Source organism: Amblyraja radiata, chromosome 2, assembly GCF_010909765.2.
Source record: "Amblyraja radiata isolate CabotCenter1 chromosome 2, sAmbRad1.1.pri, whole genome shotgun sequence".
Taxonomy (NCBI): Eukaryota; Metazoa; Chordata; class Chondrichthyes; order Rajiformes; family Rajidae; genus Amblyraja; species Amblyraja radiata.
The window spans coordinates 8,750,232-8,764,322 of NC_045957.1; the positions used below are offsets into that span (position 1 = coordinate 8,750,232).

General features: G+C 51.7%; 1 protein-coding gene across 1 annotated transcript in view; it reads left to right on the top strand.

Annotated features, from left to right (window-relative positions):
- nuggc (nuclear GTPase, germinal center associated) overlaps nucleotides 1-13,637 on the top strand; it is an 81,877-nt gene extending 68,240 nt beyond the window's left edge. Inside the window, exons 20-26 of the mRNA XM_033041873.1 lie at nucleotides 2,952-3,178; nucleotides 4,729-4,762; nucleotides 4,868-4,975; nucleotides 6,730-6,911; nucleotides 10,192-10,409; nucleotides 12,349-12,402; nucleotides 12,943-13,637. Of these exons, the coding sequence (XP_032897764.1) occupies nucleotides 2,952-3,178; nucleotides 4,729-4,762; nucleotides 4,868-4,975; nucleotides 6,730-6,911; nucleotides 10,192-10,409; nucleotides 12,349-12,402; nucleotides 12,943-13,012 (893 nt within the window). The 3' untranslated portion in view covers nucleotides 13,013-13,637. The remainder of the gene's footprint in view (nucleotides 1-2,951; nucleotides 3,179-4,728; nucleotides 4,763-4,867; nucleotides 4,976-6,729; nucleotides 6,912-10,191; nucleotides 10,410-12,348; nucleotides 12,403-12,942) is intronic.
- Nucleotides 13,638-14,091: the final 454 nt, after the last annotated feature.

Sequence of the window (14,091 nt, forward strand, 5' to 3'; positions counted from 1 at the left end):
AAATGTGGATATCAAATATGTTTGAAACATTACATCTGGAAGAGGTGAGATTCCTCTTAGCAGATAAAGCAAACCAATTCCAAAAGACGTGGTCTACGTTTATGGACCTATTACAAGCATGAGGTGCAATAGTAATTTAAAAAATAAATAAATAAATAAATAAATGGTATCAGGACCTGGCATTGGGAGATAAAACAACAAAAACAGACTTGGTTGGTAGTCTTTCTGCGGAGTTTAATGTTATAATAGAGCGATTGTCCTTACTTTCTTTTTCTTTCTTTTCTAGGGTCTACTTTCTTACTTTACTTCCTTCTCTAACTTCTTTTCTAAGGGGCTTTCTTTTCCCAACACTCTTCTGCACTTCACAACTCTTGCGCACCTTCTTTACTTTCCTTACTTCTATCTTTTTCTTAAAGCTTTAAAAAAAAAAAAAATGAAGCGGTACAAAAAATGTATTAAGATATATGTGTTGTGTGTTATTGTAATTTACCGTACTTCTAATAAAAATAAAAAAACAAAAAAAAAAAAAAAAATAAAAAAAAAAGAAGTTCCTCCTCACCTCCTTTCTAAAATTCTGAGGCTATGACCTCTGGTCCTAGACTCCCACCAGTGGAAACATCCTCTCCACATCCATTACATCTATACCTTTCATTATTCTGTAAGTTTCAATGAGGTCCCCCCTCAACCTTCTTAACTCCAGCGAGTACAGGCCCAGTGCTGCCAAACGCTCATCATATGATCACCCACTCATTCCTGGGATCCTCCCACATCTCAGAGACGTGCGGGTTTGTAAGTTAATTGGCCCTCTTTAAATTGCCCCTAGTGTGTCGGGAGTGGATAAGAGAGTGGGATAGTGTAGAACTAGTGTGAACGGGTGATCGCTGGTCGACAGGTCACTGGGATAGATGGAAGGGCCTGATTTCTGTGCTGTGTCTCTAAACTAAACTGATTATAACTTACAGCCCAGTGGTATGAATATTGATTTCTCTAACTTCAAGTAACCCCAGCATTCCCTCTCCCTCCATCCCTCCCCCACCCAAATTTCTCTAGTTCCTCACTAGTCACAAACAGCTAACAATGGCCTGTTTCCTTTATCATCCGTTACATTTTTGCATATCTTCCATTCATTGTTCTTTATCTTTCTTCATTATCGTCTCCTATCTCTCGTTTCCCTTATCTCTAACTAGTCTGAAGTAGGGTCTCGACCTGAAACATTAGACAATAGGTGCAGTAGGCCATTAGGCCATTCAATGTGATCATGGCTGATCATCCCCAATCTGTACCCCGTTCCTGCCTTCTCCCCATATCCCCTGACTCCGCTATCTTTAAGAGCTCTATCTAACTCTCTCTTGAAAGTATCCAGAGAATTGGCCACCACTGCCCTCTGAGGCAGAGAATTCCACAGATTCACAACTCTCTGGGTGAAAAGGTTTTTCCTCATCTCCGTTCTAAATTACCTACCCCTTATTCTTAAACTGTGGCCCCTGGTTCTGGGCTCCCCCAACATCCGGAACATGGTTCCTGCCTCTAGCGTGTCCAATCCCATAATAATCTTACATGTTCCAATATGATCCCCTCTCATCCATTCCTTCTCTCCAGAGATGCTGCTTGTCCCGCTGAGTTACTGCAGCATTTTGTGTCTATCTACAGTTCTAACGGCAGTTCAGTTTGGTTTAGATTATTGTCACGTGTACCGAGGTACAGTGAAAAGCTTTGGTTGTGTGCTAACCAGCCCGGCATAGGTAAATTTCACTGCTCTGGCTCTCTGAGGGTGATTCCAATCCACAGAGCTTCCTCTTGCTCCCCTCCATCTCCCCCTGCCAACACCTCCTTCACTCCTCCCATAAAACTATTACAGCTCGGAACATAAGTGGGTCACACGGCCCCTCGAGTCTTCTCTACATTTAATAAGATTGTGGCAATCCAACGTTCCCTGTCCCCTCTCCTGCGCTTCCCCCTTGAATCCCGCACTGATCACAATCTATTAATCTCGCTCGTCAATGTCCCAAGCAAGGACTTGTTCCAACATCGGTTCTGTGGCGCAACGGATAGAGCTGCTGCCTTACAGCGCCAGCGGCCCGGGTTCCATCCTGACCTTGGGTGCTGTCTGTGTGGAGTTTGCACGTTCTCCCTGTGACCGTGTGGGTTTTCTCCGGGTGCTCCGGTTTCTTCCCACATTCTAAAGCCGTGCAACGCTGTAGGATAATTGGCTTCTGTGATCGCTGGTTAGTGCGGACTCGGTGGGCCGAAGGGCCTGTTTCCGTGCTGTGTGACTCTATGACTGGAGTCGGGCAGCACGTTGGGCAGAGCTGTTGATAAATGGAGACGGGCAACTGTGCTGGAAGGGTCAATTGGTTTGCACCTGCTCCGTTGTTCTTGAAGGTAGACACAAAGTGCTGGAGTTACTCAGCGGGACAGGCAGCATCTCTGGAGAGAAGGAATGGGTGATGTTTTAGGTGGAGACCCTTCATCAGACGCAACCAGCATCTGCATTTCCATCCTACAGGTCTGGAGAAGGGTCTCTCCAGAGATGCTGCCTGGCCCGCTGAGTTACTCCAGCACTTTGTGTCTATCTTCGGTGTAAACCAGCACCTGCAGTTCCTTCCGACCAATTTCCTTGTGTTTGTCTGGGCGTTCTTCTCTTTTTCTCAGAGTGTTGTGAGTGTGGAATTCTCTGCCTCAGAGGGCGGAGGAGGCCGGTTTTCTGGATACTTTCAAGAGAGAGAGATAGATAGAGCTCTTAAAAATAGCGTAATCAGGGGATATGGGGAGAAGGCAGGAACGGGGTACTGATTGGGGATGATCAGCCGTGATCACATTGAGTGGCAGTGCTGGCTCGAAGGGCCGAATGGCCTACTCCTGCACCTATTGTCTATTGTTGGTCCACCCTCAGTGGTGCTGGCCTGTGTGGGAGTGACTGTATCACAGGTGCTGATTGCTTCTCTCTTTAGAGCTGGCGACCATCTGCAGGAGGATGAAGGCCGTGTGCCACAAATCCCAAATCGACTTCACCTTCCCCAAGATTGAGGAGGCAGACAAGGAGCCGGAACCCGCCGCCGCGCTGAGGAAACGGGTGGAATCGGGAACGCCACCGCTCCAGGAGATGGGGAGATTCGTGGCCAAAGTCAAGATAATGCAGATCAAGCAGATGCTCGTCCCTCTGCCCCACTCTGTTGAGGTTCCTGCTCTCCTTCCTTTCCATTGTCCTTAACCCGATCACAAGCCATTTATTTGGAGAGGGCTAGAATACAAAAACAGGGATGTATTGCTGAGGCTCCACAAGGCGCTGGTCAGACCCCAATTAGAGTATAGTGAGCGGATTTATATATTTATCCCAAATAAATACATCCATTCTTCTGCTTTTGCTCCTGTCTCGTACAGCTTGCAATTTTCCCATCTTCTAACTCCAGTGATTCTTCAAATATCACAACTAATGCATCTTCAGAACCATGGGGTGCAGTCCATTCGGCCCTTTCAGTTTTCCCAGCACCTTCTCCCTAGTATTCGCCACTCTATTAACTTCCAGCCCCTGACTCTCTTGACCTTCAAGCACGTTGTTGGCATCTTCCACTGTGAAGACTGATGCAAAAAAGTTATTCAACTCCACTGCCATTTCTGTATTCCCCATTGTCACTTCTCCTGCATCATTCTCCAGCAGCCCAACGTCCACTCTTGCCTCTTTCCTACTTTATATATCCATAGAACCTCTTGCTACCCTTTTGTATTATTGGCCAGCTTACATTCATTTTCTCACTGTATTGCCCTTTTAGCTACCTTTTGTTCTTTAAAAACATCCCACTAATATTAGCAATGCTACATGCCTTCTCTTCTGCTTTTATCTTGTCCTTGACAACCCTGGTCAGCCACGGTCATCTTATTCTCCCCCTGGAATCTTTCTTCCTCTTGGGAATGAAATGATCCTGCACCTTCCGAATTAGCCGCAGAAATTCCTACCGTCATTCCTACTAGAGCCTCTTTCCAGACAAACCTTGGGAGCTGCTCCCTCATGCCTCTGTAGTCCCCTTTCCTCAGCTGTAATACCGACACATCCGATTTCACCTTCTCACGCTCAAATCTTATCATATTGGAATCAGACTGATGAAGGGTCTCGACCCGAAACGTCACCTGTTCTTTTTCTCCAGAGATGCTGCCTGTCCCGCTGAGTTACTCCAGCATATTGCGTGTATTTTCAATGTAAACCAGCATCTGCAGTTCCCTCCTGCTCCTTTATAACCATCTGCCCAACTGATTATATTCACTTTACCGGATCTTGCCTTTCATTCTGACTGTGAGTGTAGGTGACCTTTGACCTCCATTTAACTTGTGAGCGGTTTGACCTGTGGGTGGGGTCGGGCGTTGACCTTGTGACCTGTGGGTGGCGTCGGGCGTTAACCTCGTGACCTGTGGGTGGGGTCGGGCGTTGACCTCGTGACCTGTGGGTGGGGTCAGGCGTTGACCTCGTGACCTGTAGGTGGGGTCGGGCATTGACCTCGTGACCTGTGGGTGGGGTCGGGCATTGACCTCTTGACCTGTGGGTGGGGTCGGCGTTGACCTCGTGACCTGTAGGTGGGGTCGGGCATTGACTTCGTGACCTATGGGTGGGGTCGGGCGTTGACCTGTGGGTGGGGTCGGGCGTTGACCTCGTGACCTGCGTGTGGCGTTGGCTGGGACAAGGTTTGCCACCTAACTATTTGCCATTTTGTCATCTTGTGCTTTTCCTCTTTTTAGATTTCAATGGAAGAAGTGGTTCTGAAATACAACGGTGAGTCTTGGTCTTTATATAACTGATATTGGTTTAATAATTGCCACGTGTACAGTGCTATGGAGGTAGATTCCTTGCTCTGACTCCACTCTCCTCCAATCCCAGAGTCTGACAATCTGCAGGAGAAGCGAATCCCGTTCCCGCTTCTCTCCATCTGTGAGTTCTGCGCCAGTCTATCCTTCCTCACCTTGACCCACAGAAGAAACCACACGGGTGAGTTGTCTACTGGAATGTTATTGCTACAGGCACAGGTTGAGCAGGCTGGGTCTCTATTCCCTAAAGCACACGAGGATGAGGGGTGATCTTATATAGGTGTATAACATAATGAGAGGAAGAGATCGGGTTGAGTCTCTTGCCCAGAGTAGGGGAATCGAGGACCAGAGGACTTAGGTTTCAGGTGAGGAGGGAAAGATTTAATAGGAATCTTGAGGGGTAACTTTTTCACACAAAGGATGGTGGGTGTATGGAACGAGCTGCCAGAGGAGTTAGTTGAGGCTGGGACTATTGCAAAGTTTAAGAAACAGTTAGACAGGTACCTGGATAGGGCAGGTTTAGAGAGATATGGGCCAAACACAGGCAGGTGGGACTAGTGCAGCTGGGACATGTTGGGCCGTGGGGGGGGGGGGGGGTTTCCACGCTGTATCACTCTTTGATGAAGTCCTCCATAGTAAACCGCTCCAGAAGATTAAGATGCAAGGGATAAGCTGTTGGGGGGGGGGGGGGCAAATATGACAGTGGTGTTTTTGGATGGGTGCATGGAATGGAGGCGTGTGGGTTGTGTGCAGTCAGGTCCTGGCATCATGTTCGGCACAGACATCGCGGTCCGAAGGGCCTGTTGTTGTGCTGTACTGATCTGCGAATGGCCGGGGGTGTTAGAGAGAGGGGCGAAGGGGAAGAGATGTAGGGGTGGGAGGAGGCGGAGAGCAATATAGGAAGGGAGCGGGGCGCTAATCAGAGGTGGAGCAGGGTGGTTGGGAGGGAGAGGGTAAGGGGGTGAGAAGTGAGAAATTAGGGCGTGCGGGATGGAGAGGGGTCGGCATCGAGATGTGGGGCGGGCGAGTGTGGAAAGGTCGAGACAGGGAGTTGTGGGTGAACAGATCTAGACTTGCTGTTCCCTGGGAGCGGGAAGAGTTAGGAGGTGGGAGAGGCAGCGTCGGATGGGGCCAGTGTTCCCGGGATTGGTTCCGGGCATGATTGGGTTAACGTATCATGAGCCTTTGACGGCACTGGGCCTGTACTCGCTCGAGTTTAGAAGGATGAGAGGGGGCCCTCATTGAAACTTACCGAATAGTGAATAGAGTGGATGAGAGGAGAGGATGTTTATCTAGTGGGAGAGGACTAGTCTAGGACTAGAGGACACAGCCTCAGAATAAAAGGACGTTCATTTAGAATGGAAATGAGGAGGGATTTCTTTATCCAGAGGGTGGTGAATCTGTGGAATTATTTGCCACAGAAGGCTGTGAAGGCCAAGTCAATGGATATTTTTAAGACAGAGATTGGTAGGTTCTTGATTTGTGCGGGTGTCAGGGGTTATAGAATCATAGAATCATAGAAAGTAGGTGCGAGAGTAGACCATCAGGTCCGTCGAGCCCGCACCGCCATTCACTCATGGCTGAACACTAAACAGACACACTTACCCACAAACAGGTTATGGGGAGAAGGCAGGAGAATGGGGTTGAGAGGGAGAGATAGATCAGCCATGATTGAATGGTGAAGCAGACATGATGGGCCGAATGGTGTAGTTTAGAGATACAGTGCGGAAACAGGCCCTTCGGCCCATCGGGTCCGCGCCGACCTGCGATCCCCGCACATTAACACTACTACACCCACTAGGGATGATTTGTTGCCTTGTGCATGGTTATGGAGGAGTGTGAGGGGTTAGGATGCTTCGTGTCAGTGGATGGGTGGAAGGTTTTTTTGGGTGTCAGCTGCGTCACTGATGCCCCCTTTGCCCGTGGGCCCCTCAGGCAGGGAGCAGGTCGACGTAGTGGTCCTGGAAGGAGAGCAGGCCAGCTCGCTGTTGGGCCACTGGATGGAGGCGTTGGCCGATCGTTGGCGCGGGCAGCTGGAGATCAGGCCGCTGGAGCTGGAGCAGGGAGTGCAGAGACTGAGCTCGCTCCGGGTCATCGACCAGAGCTCCGACACCAAGGTAAGGAACCGCGCGCGGGGCACCACAGACGGCAGCCGGCCACACCGCGGCCTCAAAGCCAGCACATCCCTGGATGACGGGCAAAGTACAGCCGTGCCACTACCTCGGTACAAATCTGTGCCCTAGAAAGCATTTTACCAGGATGCATCACGGCACGGTTTAGGGCCTGTCCCACTTGCCGATTTTTTTCGGCGATTGCCGGCGCCATTGACTGACGCATCAGGGTCGGCGAAAGGTTTCGAACATTTCAAAATCCAGCGGCGACAAAAAAAAAATTGCGAGACTTGAGACGGCGTGCGCCAATACGTCGTCACGCCGCATCACGGCGCAACTTTTGCGGTGACCATGCGGTCAGTCAATTATGCCGACGGTCACCGAAAAAAATCGCCAAGTGGGACAGGCCCTTTAGGGAACAGATCCATCCAAGACCGCAAACCACTGCACAGAGTTGTGGACACAAACCAATCTCCCTTGCATTGACTCTATTTATACCTCGCGCTGCCTCGGCAAGGCCAGCAGCATCATCAAGGACCAGTCGCACCCTGGTCACTGCCTTTTCTCCTCTCCCATAGGGCAAAAGGCATAGAAGTGTGAAAACGCACACCTCCAGATTCAGGGACCGTTTCTTCACAGCTGTTATCGGGTTGTTAAAGCATCCTACCTACAACCAGAGAGCAGTACTGAACTACTATCTACCTCATTGGTGACCCTGGACTATCCATGATTGGACTTTGCTGGCTTTACCTTGCACCAAACGTCATTCCGTTATCATGTATCTACTCTGTAAATAGCTCGATTGTAATCATGTATTGTCTTTCTGCTGACTGGTTAGCATGCGACAAAAGCTTTTCACCGTACCTCGGTACACGTGACAATAAACTGAACTCGTAAAATGGCGGCACAGTGGCGCAGCAGTAGGGACACGGGTTTGACCCTGTCAACGGGCGCGGTTTGTGTGGAGTTTGCACGTTCTCCCCGTGACCGCATGGGTTTCCTCCCACATCCCAGAGGCGTGCGGGTTTGTAGGTTAATTGCCCCCCTGGTGTGCAGGAAGTGGATGAGAATGTGGGATAACAGGACTAGTGTGATCAGGTGATCGATGACCTGGACTCGGAGGGTGGTCCATATCTGGAATGAGCTGCCAGAGGAAGCGACAGAAGCAGATACAATTCTGACTTTTAATAGATAATTTGCGTGGATGTATGGATAAGGAACCGTTTAGAGGGAAATAGGACCAAGTGCAGGCAAATGCAGACTAGCCCAGAATGCCAACTTGGTTAGAATGGACAAGATGGGCCGAAGGGCCTGTTTTGTTTGGTTTAGTTTAGCGCTGAAACATGCCCTTCGGCCCACCGAGTCCACATGGACCAACTATCCCCGCACACTAACACTATCCTCCACACACTGGGGGCAATGTCCAATCACACCGAAGCCAATTAACCTACAAACCTGCACGTCTCTGGAGTGTAGGAAGAATCCGGAGCACCCGGAGAAAACCCACGCAGGTCACGGGGAGAACGAACGTACAAACTCCGTGCAGGCAAGCACCCGTAGTCCGTCCGGGTGGAAGCCGGGTCTCTGGCGCTGTGGGGCAGCAACTCTACCGCTGCCCCATCGTGCCGCAGCCCCGTGGTGTGGCTCTGTGACTCACAATTGCTGCGTTCTGATCCAATGCACGCACCGGTGGGCAGGACAGTGGGCAGTCACAGGGCCCACAACACACAAACAGGGCCTCTGCCCAGCACATCCACCCTGCAGCCCGCTTACACTAACCACACAGACGGACGGCTTGCATTGCTTGGTTTTCACCGGAAGTGTGGTCCCGTTTAGTTTAGAGATACAGCACAGAAACAGGCCCTCCGGCCCGCAGAGTCCGGTTACAAGGGGAAGGCTGATAGAAGTATATAAAATGAAGAGAGGCAGAGATCGGGCAGACAGTATCCTATTGCCCGGGATGAACAAATCTAATATTAGAGGGCACGGCTCGACGGTGAGAGGGACAAAGTTGAAAGGAGATGTGCGGGGGAAGTTTTCTACACTGAGGGTGCCTGGAACGCACTGTCGGGGGTGGTGGTGGAGGCAGATATGTTAGAGTGGGGTTTGAGTGACTTTAGGTAGGTATGGAGGGGTACGGGTTACATGCAGGGACAGTAGTAACGGTGTTAGCATCGTGTGCCGCACAGACGTGGGCCGAAGGGCCTGTTCCTGTGCTGTACTGGTCTATCTTCTACGTAATCCCGTTCCGTGTCGGGACCCGTCGCCAGACTTCCTGAAGATCTTCCTGACCCAAAAGGTCCACCTATCCATGTTCCCCAGAGACGCTGCCTGACCCACTGAGTTACGCCATCTTTTTGTGTCTTATCTTCGGTGTAAACCAGCATCTGCAGTTCCAAGTGTCGTTGATTCAAGATTCAAGATTCAAGAGAGTTTATTGTCATGTGTCCCAGATAGACAATGAAATTCTTAATTTGCTGCAGTCCAACAGGACATAGTAGGCATGAATACAGAACAGATCAGTGTGTCTATATACCATTGTATAAATATATACACACATGAGTAAATAAAACAGATAAAGTGCAAATAAACTGATAATGGGCTATTAATGTTCAGAGTTTTGTTTGAGTTGAGTTTATTAGCCTGATGGCTGTGGGGAAGAAGCTGTTTCTGAACCTGGACGTTGCAGTCTTCAGGCTCCTGTACCTTCTACCTGAAGGTTGTGGGGAGATGAGTGTGTGGCCAGGATGGTGTGGGTCCTTGATGATGCTGCCAGCCTTTTTGAGGCAGCGACTGCGATAAATCCCTCGATGGACGATGATGGACTGGGCAGTGTTTACTACTTTTTGTAGTCTTTTTAGCTCCTGGGCGCTCAAGTTGCCGAACCAAGCCACGATGCAACCGTTCAGCATGCTCTCTTACTGTGCACCTGTAGAAGTTAGAGAGAGTCCTCCTTGACATACGACTCTCCGTAATCTTCTCAGGAAGTAGAGGCATTGATGTGCTTTCTTTATGATTGCATTAGTGTTCTCGGACCAGGAGAGATCTTCAGAGATGTGCATGCCCAGGAATTTGAAGCTCTTGACCCTTTCAACCCTCGGATCCATTCCCTCGGAGAGTTTTGTCCCAGAGCTCCCAGACACTGACGTGAGACTCTCCAGCCCGGAGTTGTTGCCTTATCTCTGCTGCTGGTGGTGTCCAAAGCCCCAGCATCTGGTACCTCTCCTGCGGTGATCCTGGGCTGCATGGATTAATCTCTTGCCTCTCCTGGCTTCTCTCCCCTCAGGTGCCGATGGAAGAGGAGACGCCGTGTGCCTGGGCGAGACCGTGTGAGGACCCGTCCCCCTCCCCCTCATCCTCGTCCTGTGCCTCAGCCTCGACTCCCTCTCGCAGCAGGAAGAGAGAGTGGGGCGAGAGGGAGCAGCCCAGAGCCGTCTCCTGGACCCACAGGAAGCACAGCTCGCAGCTCAGTGTGGATGCACCAGTGCAGCCTCCCGCATTAAAGTAAGCACCGTGCAGTAAATGATGCACCATGCATTAAAGTAAGCGTGTCCCGGCTGAACGTGCAGCAGGACGTCATTCTTCATCATCGAGGTCTCCCCGTCCCCCCCTCTCCCCGTCCCCCCCTCGCCCCCACTCTCTCCTTTTCCTGTCACTGACCCACACAGCAATTTTCTTCACAATCGTTCCCCCTCACCTCAAACTCTCCCCCACCCCCCCAAACTTTACCCCCCCCCACCCAACTCTCCTTCTATCCTCACTCTCGCTCCCTGAACTCTCCCCTCCCCCCTCCCACTTTAACACCAAACTCCAAACCCCCAATAAACTCTTTTGGTATCTTCCGAGGCGTCGACCTGTAGGGGGTATGGCTGCCTAGCCTGCAGCTGTCTGTTTTTCATTTCTTTTTTCTTATTTTTAGTTAGTTTAATGTTTTGTTTTTAAGGAGTTCTAGCTTTTTTATGTGTGGGGGAGGGGGGGTGGAAGGGGGAAACTAATTTTCAGGGTCCCTACCTGGTCGGAGATGCAGCTTTTCTCCGGGCTGCACTTTCGACCCGTCCTCGCGGCCTACCAGCGGGCCTGGAGCGGCATTTCCTGAGGGGACCGCCCGGAGCATCGGCGGCGGCGGCGGCGGCGGCTGCGGGTCCGAGGAGCGAGGGGACCGCCCGGAGCCTCGGCACCGGCGGCGGCGGAGATGCGGGTCTGAGGACGGCGGTGCAGCGCTGGAGCGCCATTGCGGGGCGGGCGGTGCCTTGCCTGGGTCGCCGCGCTGGAACTCCGGTGAGCTGGGACCGGCGTTAACAACATCGCGGAGCTGCGGGCGGCGGCGCTGAAACTTTACATCGGGAGCCTGGGATCTCGCGACGAGATCGCCAGTTGAGCTCCATTGGGCGCGGCCTTGTCGGCTCCGGAAGCCACGGTCTCGAGTAGGGAGGCGGCCGTTCCAGGGTTCCCATGTTGCTGGGAGGGCTCTCCCGACGCCGGAACATCATCACCCGGCGAGGACGGCCTGGAACATCGGGCCTCCGTAGAGGCAACTGTGGAGGCCTCAATAGGCCCGACTATGGGTGGACATTGGGGATGGGACTGGACTTTGTGCCTTCCCCCATAATGGGAACCATTGTGGGGGGATGTTTTTATGTTAAAGCTATTTATTATTGTTATGTTTGTATTCTTTTTTATGTGCTGCATTGGCAAAAAGAATTTCACTACATCTAGGTGTACGTGACAATAAATCAACCTTTGAACCTTTGAACCTTTGAATCCCCCGTCCCCGAAACCCCCCTTTGTCTCCCCACCCCCCCCCCTCCCCCACCCCCGGTCAGTGTCCCCACCCCCTCTGTTTATTCCCCCAATCCCCCCCCCGCTCTGTCTCCACTGCCCCCCCCTCTCTCCCCCAATCCCTCCCCTCCCTCTGTCACCCCCCCTGTCCCCAGCACCACCATTCAATATGGTCATGGCTGATCATCCAAAATCAGTTCCCCGTTCCTGCCTTCTCCCTATATCCCTTGATTCTGTTAACCCTAAGCTAAATCTAACACTCTCTAGAAAACATCGTGAATTGGTCTCCACTGCCTTCTGTGGCAGAGAATTCCACAGATTCACAACTCTCTGGGTGAAAAAGCTTATCCTCATCTCAGTCCCAAATGACCTACCCCTTATTCTTAAACTGTGGCCCCTGGTTCTGGACTCCCCCAACATCGGGGAACATGTTTCCTGCAGACCCGAAGCGTCACCTATTCCCTTTCTCCAGCTGAGTTACTGCAGCTTTTTGCGTCTTATCGCTGTATCTGATGAACGCCAGTGGGACAAACGACTTCTTCACCACCCTGTTCACCTGCGACGCCACATTCTGGGAACTAAAGCTGGGAGCTTGCGGTCAGGCTGGGGAATTGCTGCCTGACACACTTCCCTGGACTCACTCTGCTATCTTCTTGCCCCTCAGGAAGGAGAAGGGAGACTGGCAGGACTCCAGCCCGTCTCAGGAGTGGCTGTGCAGGTAGGAGTTAACGCACCTGTTTTACGAGGATGTTGCCAGGACTAGAGGGTGTGAGCTACAGGGAGAGGTTGAGTAGGCTGGGTCTCTATTCCATGGAATGCAGGAGGATGAGGGGTGATCTTAAAGAGGTGTGCAAAATCATGAGAGGAATAGATCGGGTAGATGCACAGAGTCTCTTGCCCAGAGTAGGTGAATCGAGGACCAGAGGACGTAGCTTCAAGGTGAAGGGGAAAAGATTTAAGAGGAATCTGAGGGGTAACTTTTTCACACAAAGGGTGGTGGGTGTATGGAACAAGCTGCCAGAGGAGGAAGTTGAGGCTGGGACTGCCCCAACGTTTAAGAAACCGTTAAGCAGGTACATGGATAGGACAGGTCTGGAGGGATATGGACCAAGCACAGGTAAGTGGGACTGAAGTAGCAGGGACATTGTTGGCCAGTGCGGGCGAGTTGGGCCGAAGGGCCTGTTTCCACGCTGTATGACTCTGACTCTAAGTCTAACCCTAACCCTAACCCTAACCCTGACTGTTCCCCTCTCTGCAGGTCCATGCCCCCTGTGTTGAAGAAGGAATCCTACCAGCATCCTGTGGCGGAGGACTTTGACAAACCCTGATGTGCATCATGGCTGGACTGCACACCCACTCTCTGGATCACCGGCTGCCTTCAACCAGTCAACTCCGTGTGTGTTGTGTCTTCTGCCCGGACTCCATGCTCCGCTGACCCGCCCCTGTTGTTCGGGTGGGTGGGTGGGGATGGGGGGGTCCAACTCCTGTTGCCCTTGCTGCCACCCCAGCCCGCCTCTGGTGGACCTCTCACCAGCTCCTGAATCTCTTGCACAATAGGGTATAGGTTGTGTAGAAACAAAGTCCCGCAGATGCTGCTGTTCACCAAAGATAGACACCGAATGCCGGAGTAACTCAGCGGCTCAGGCAGCATCTCTGGAGGGAAGGGATGGGTGACGTTTCAGGTCGGGACCTTTCTTCAGACTGAGAGTGGGGGGGAGGGGGTGAAGAGCTGGGGGCAAGAAAAGACCTGGACCCATTTGAGTTGGCAACAGATGACAACAGGCAGGGTGGTGGCCTGGAGGCATCCATTGTATCCCTCTCGAGATCACGCCTTCCCCAGCCAGCTATGAGCCCACCAGGCCACTACCCTGCACGAGGTCACGAGGCCAGCACGAGGCCAGCCATTATAGCTCCTGGTCTTTCCTCGCCTCCATAATCTTCACCCACCCTCCCCGACCCTGAAGAAGAAGAAGGGTCTCGAGCCGAAACGTCAGCCATCCGTTCTACCCCAGTGATGCTGTGTGAGTTGCTGAGATTGTTTTGTTTGTAGGTTGGTTTTGCTCTGGTCTATCTGCTGTAAGTGAGCTCGCAGCTCAAGGTGAAGAGGACCTGCCCTGCTCTTACTGACTGATTGACCACATGGAACAGTACAGCGCACGATCAGGCCCTTCGGCCCACTATGACCGTGCCGTACATGATGGCAAGTTAATCTCCTCTGCCTGCACCTGATCCATTCCCCGCGTCCAAAAGCCTCTCAAATACAGAATGGCCGTGCCGTTTGATGTCCATCCCTCAGTATCCCTGAACCAAAGTCAACCACATTCCTGATGTCTGGGGAAGCTGTGGGGTGGTGACCCTACGTGTAAAGTTGCTGATTGTTTGGGGTGGCACGGTGGCGCAGTGGTAG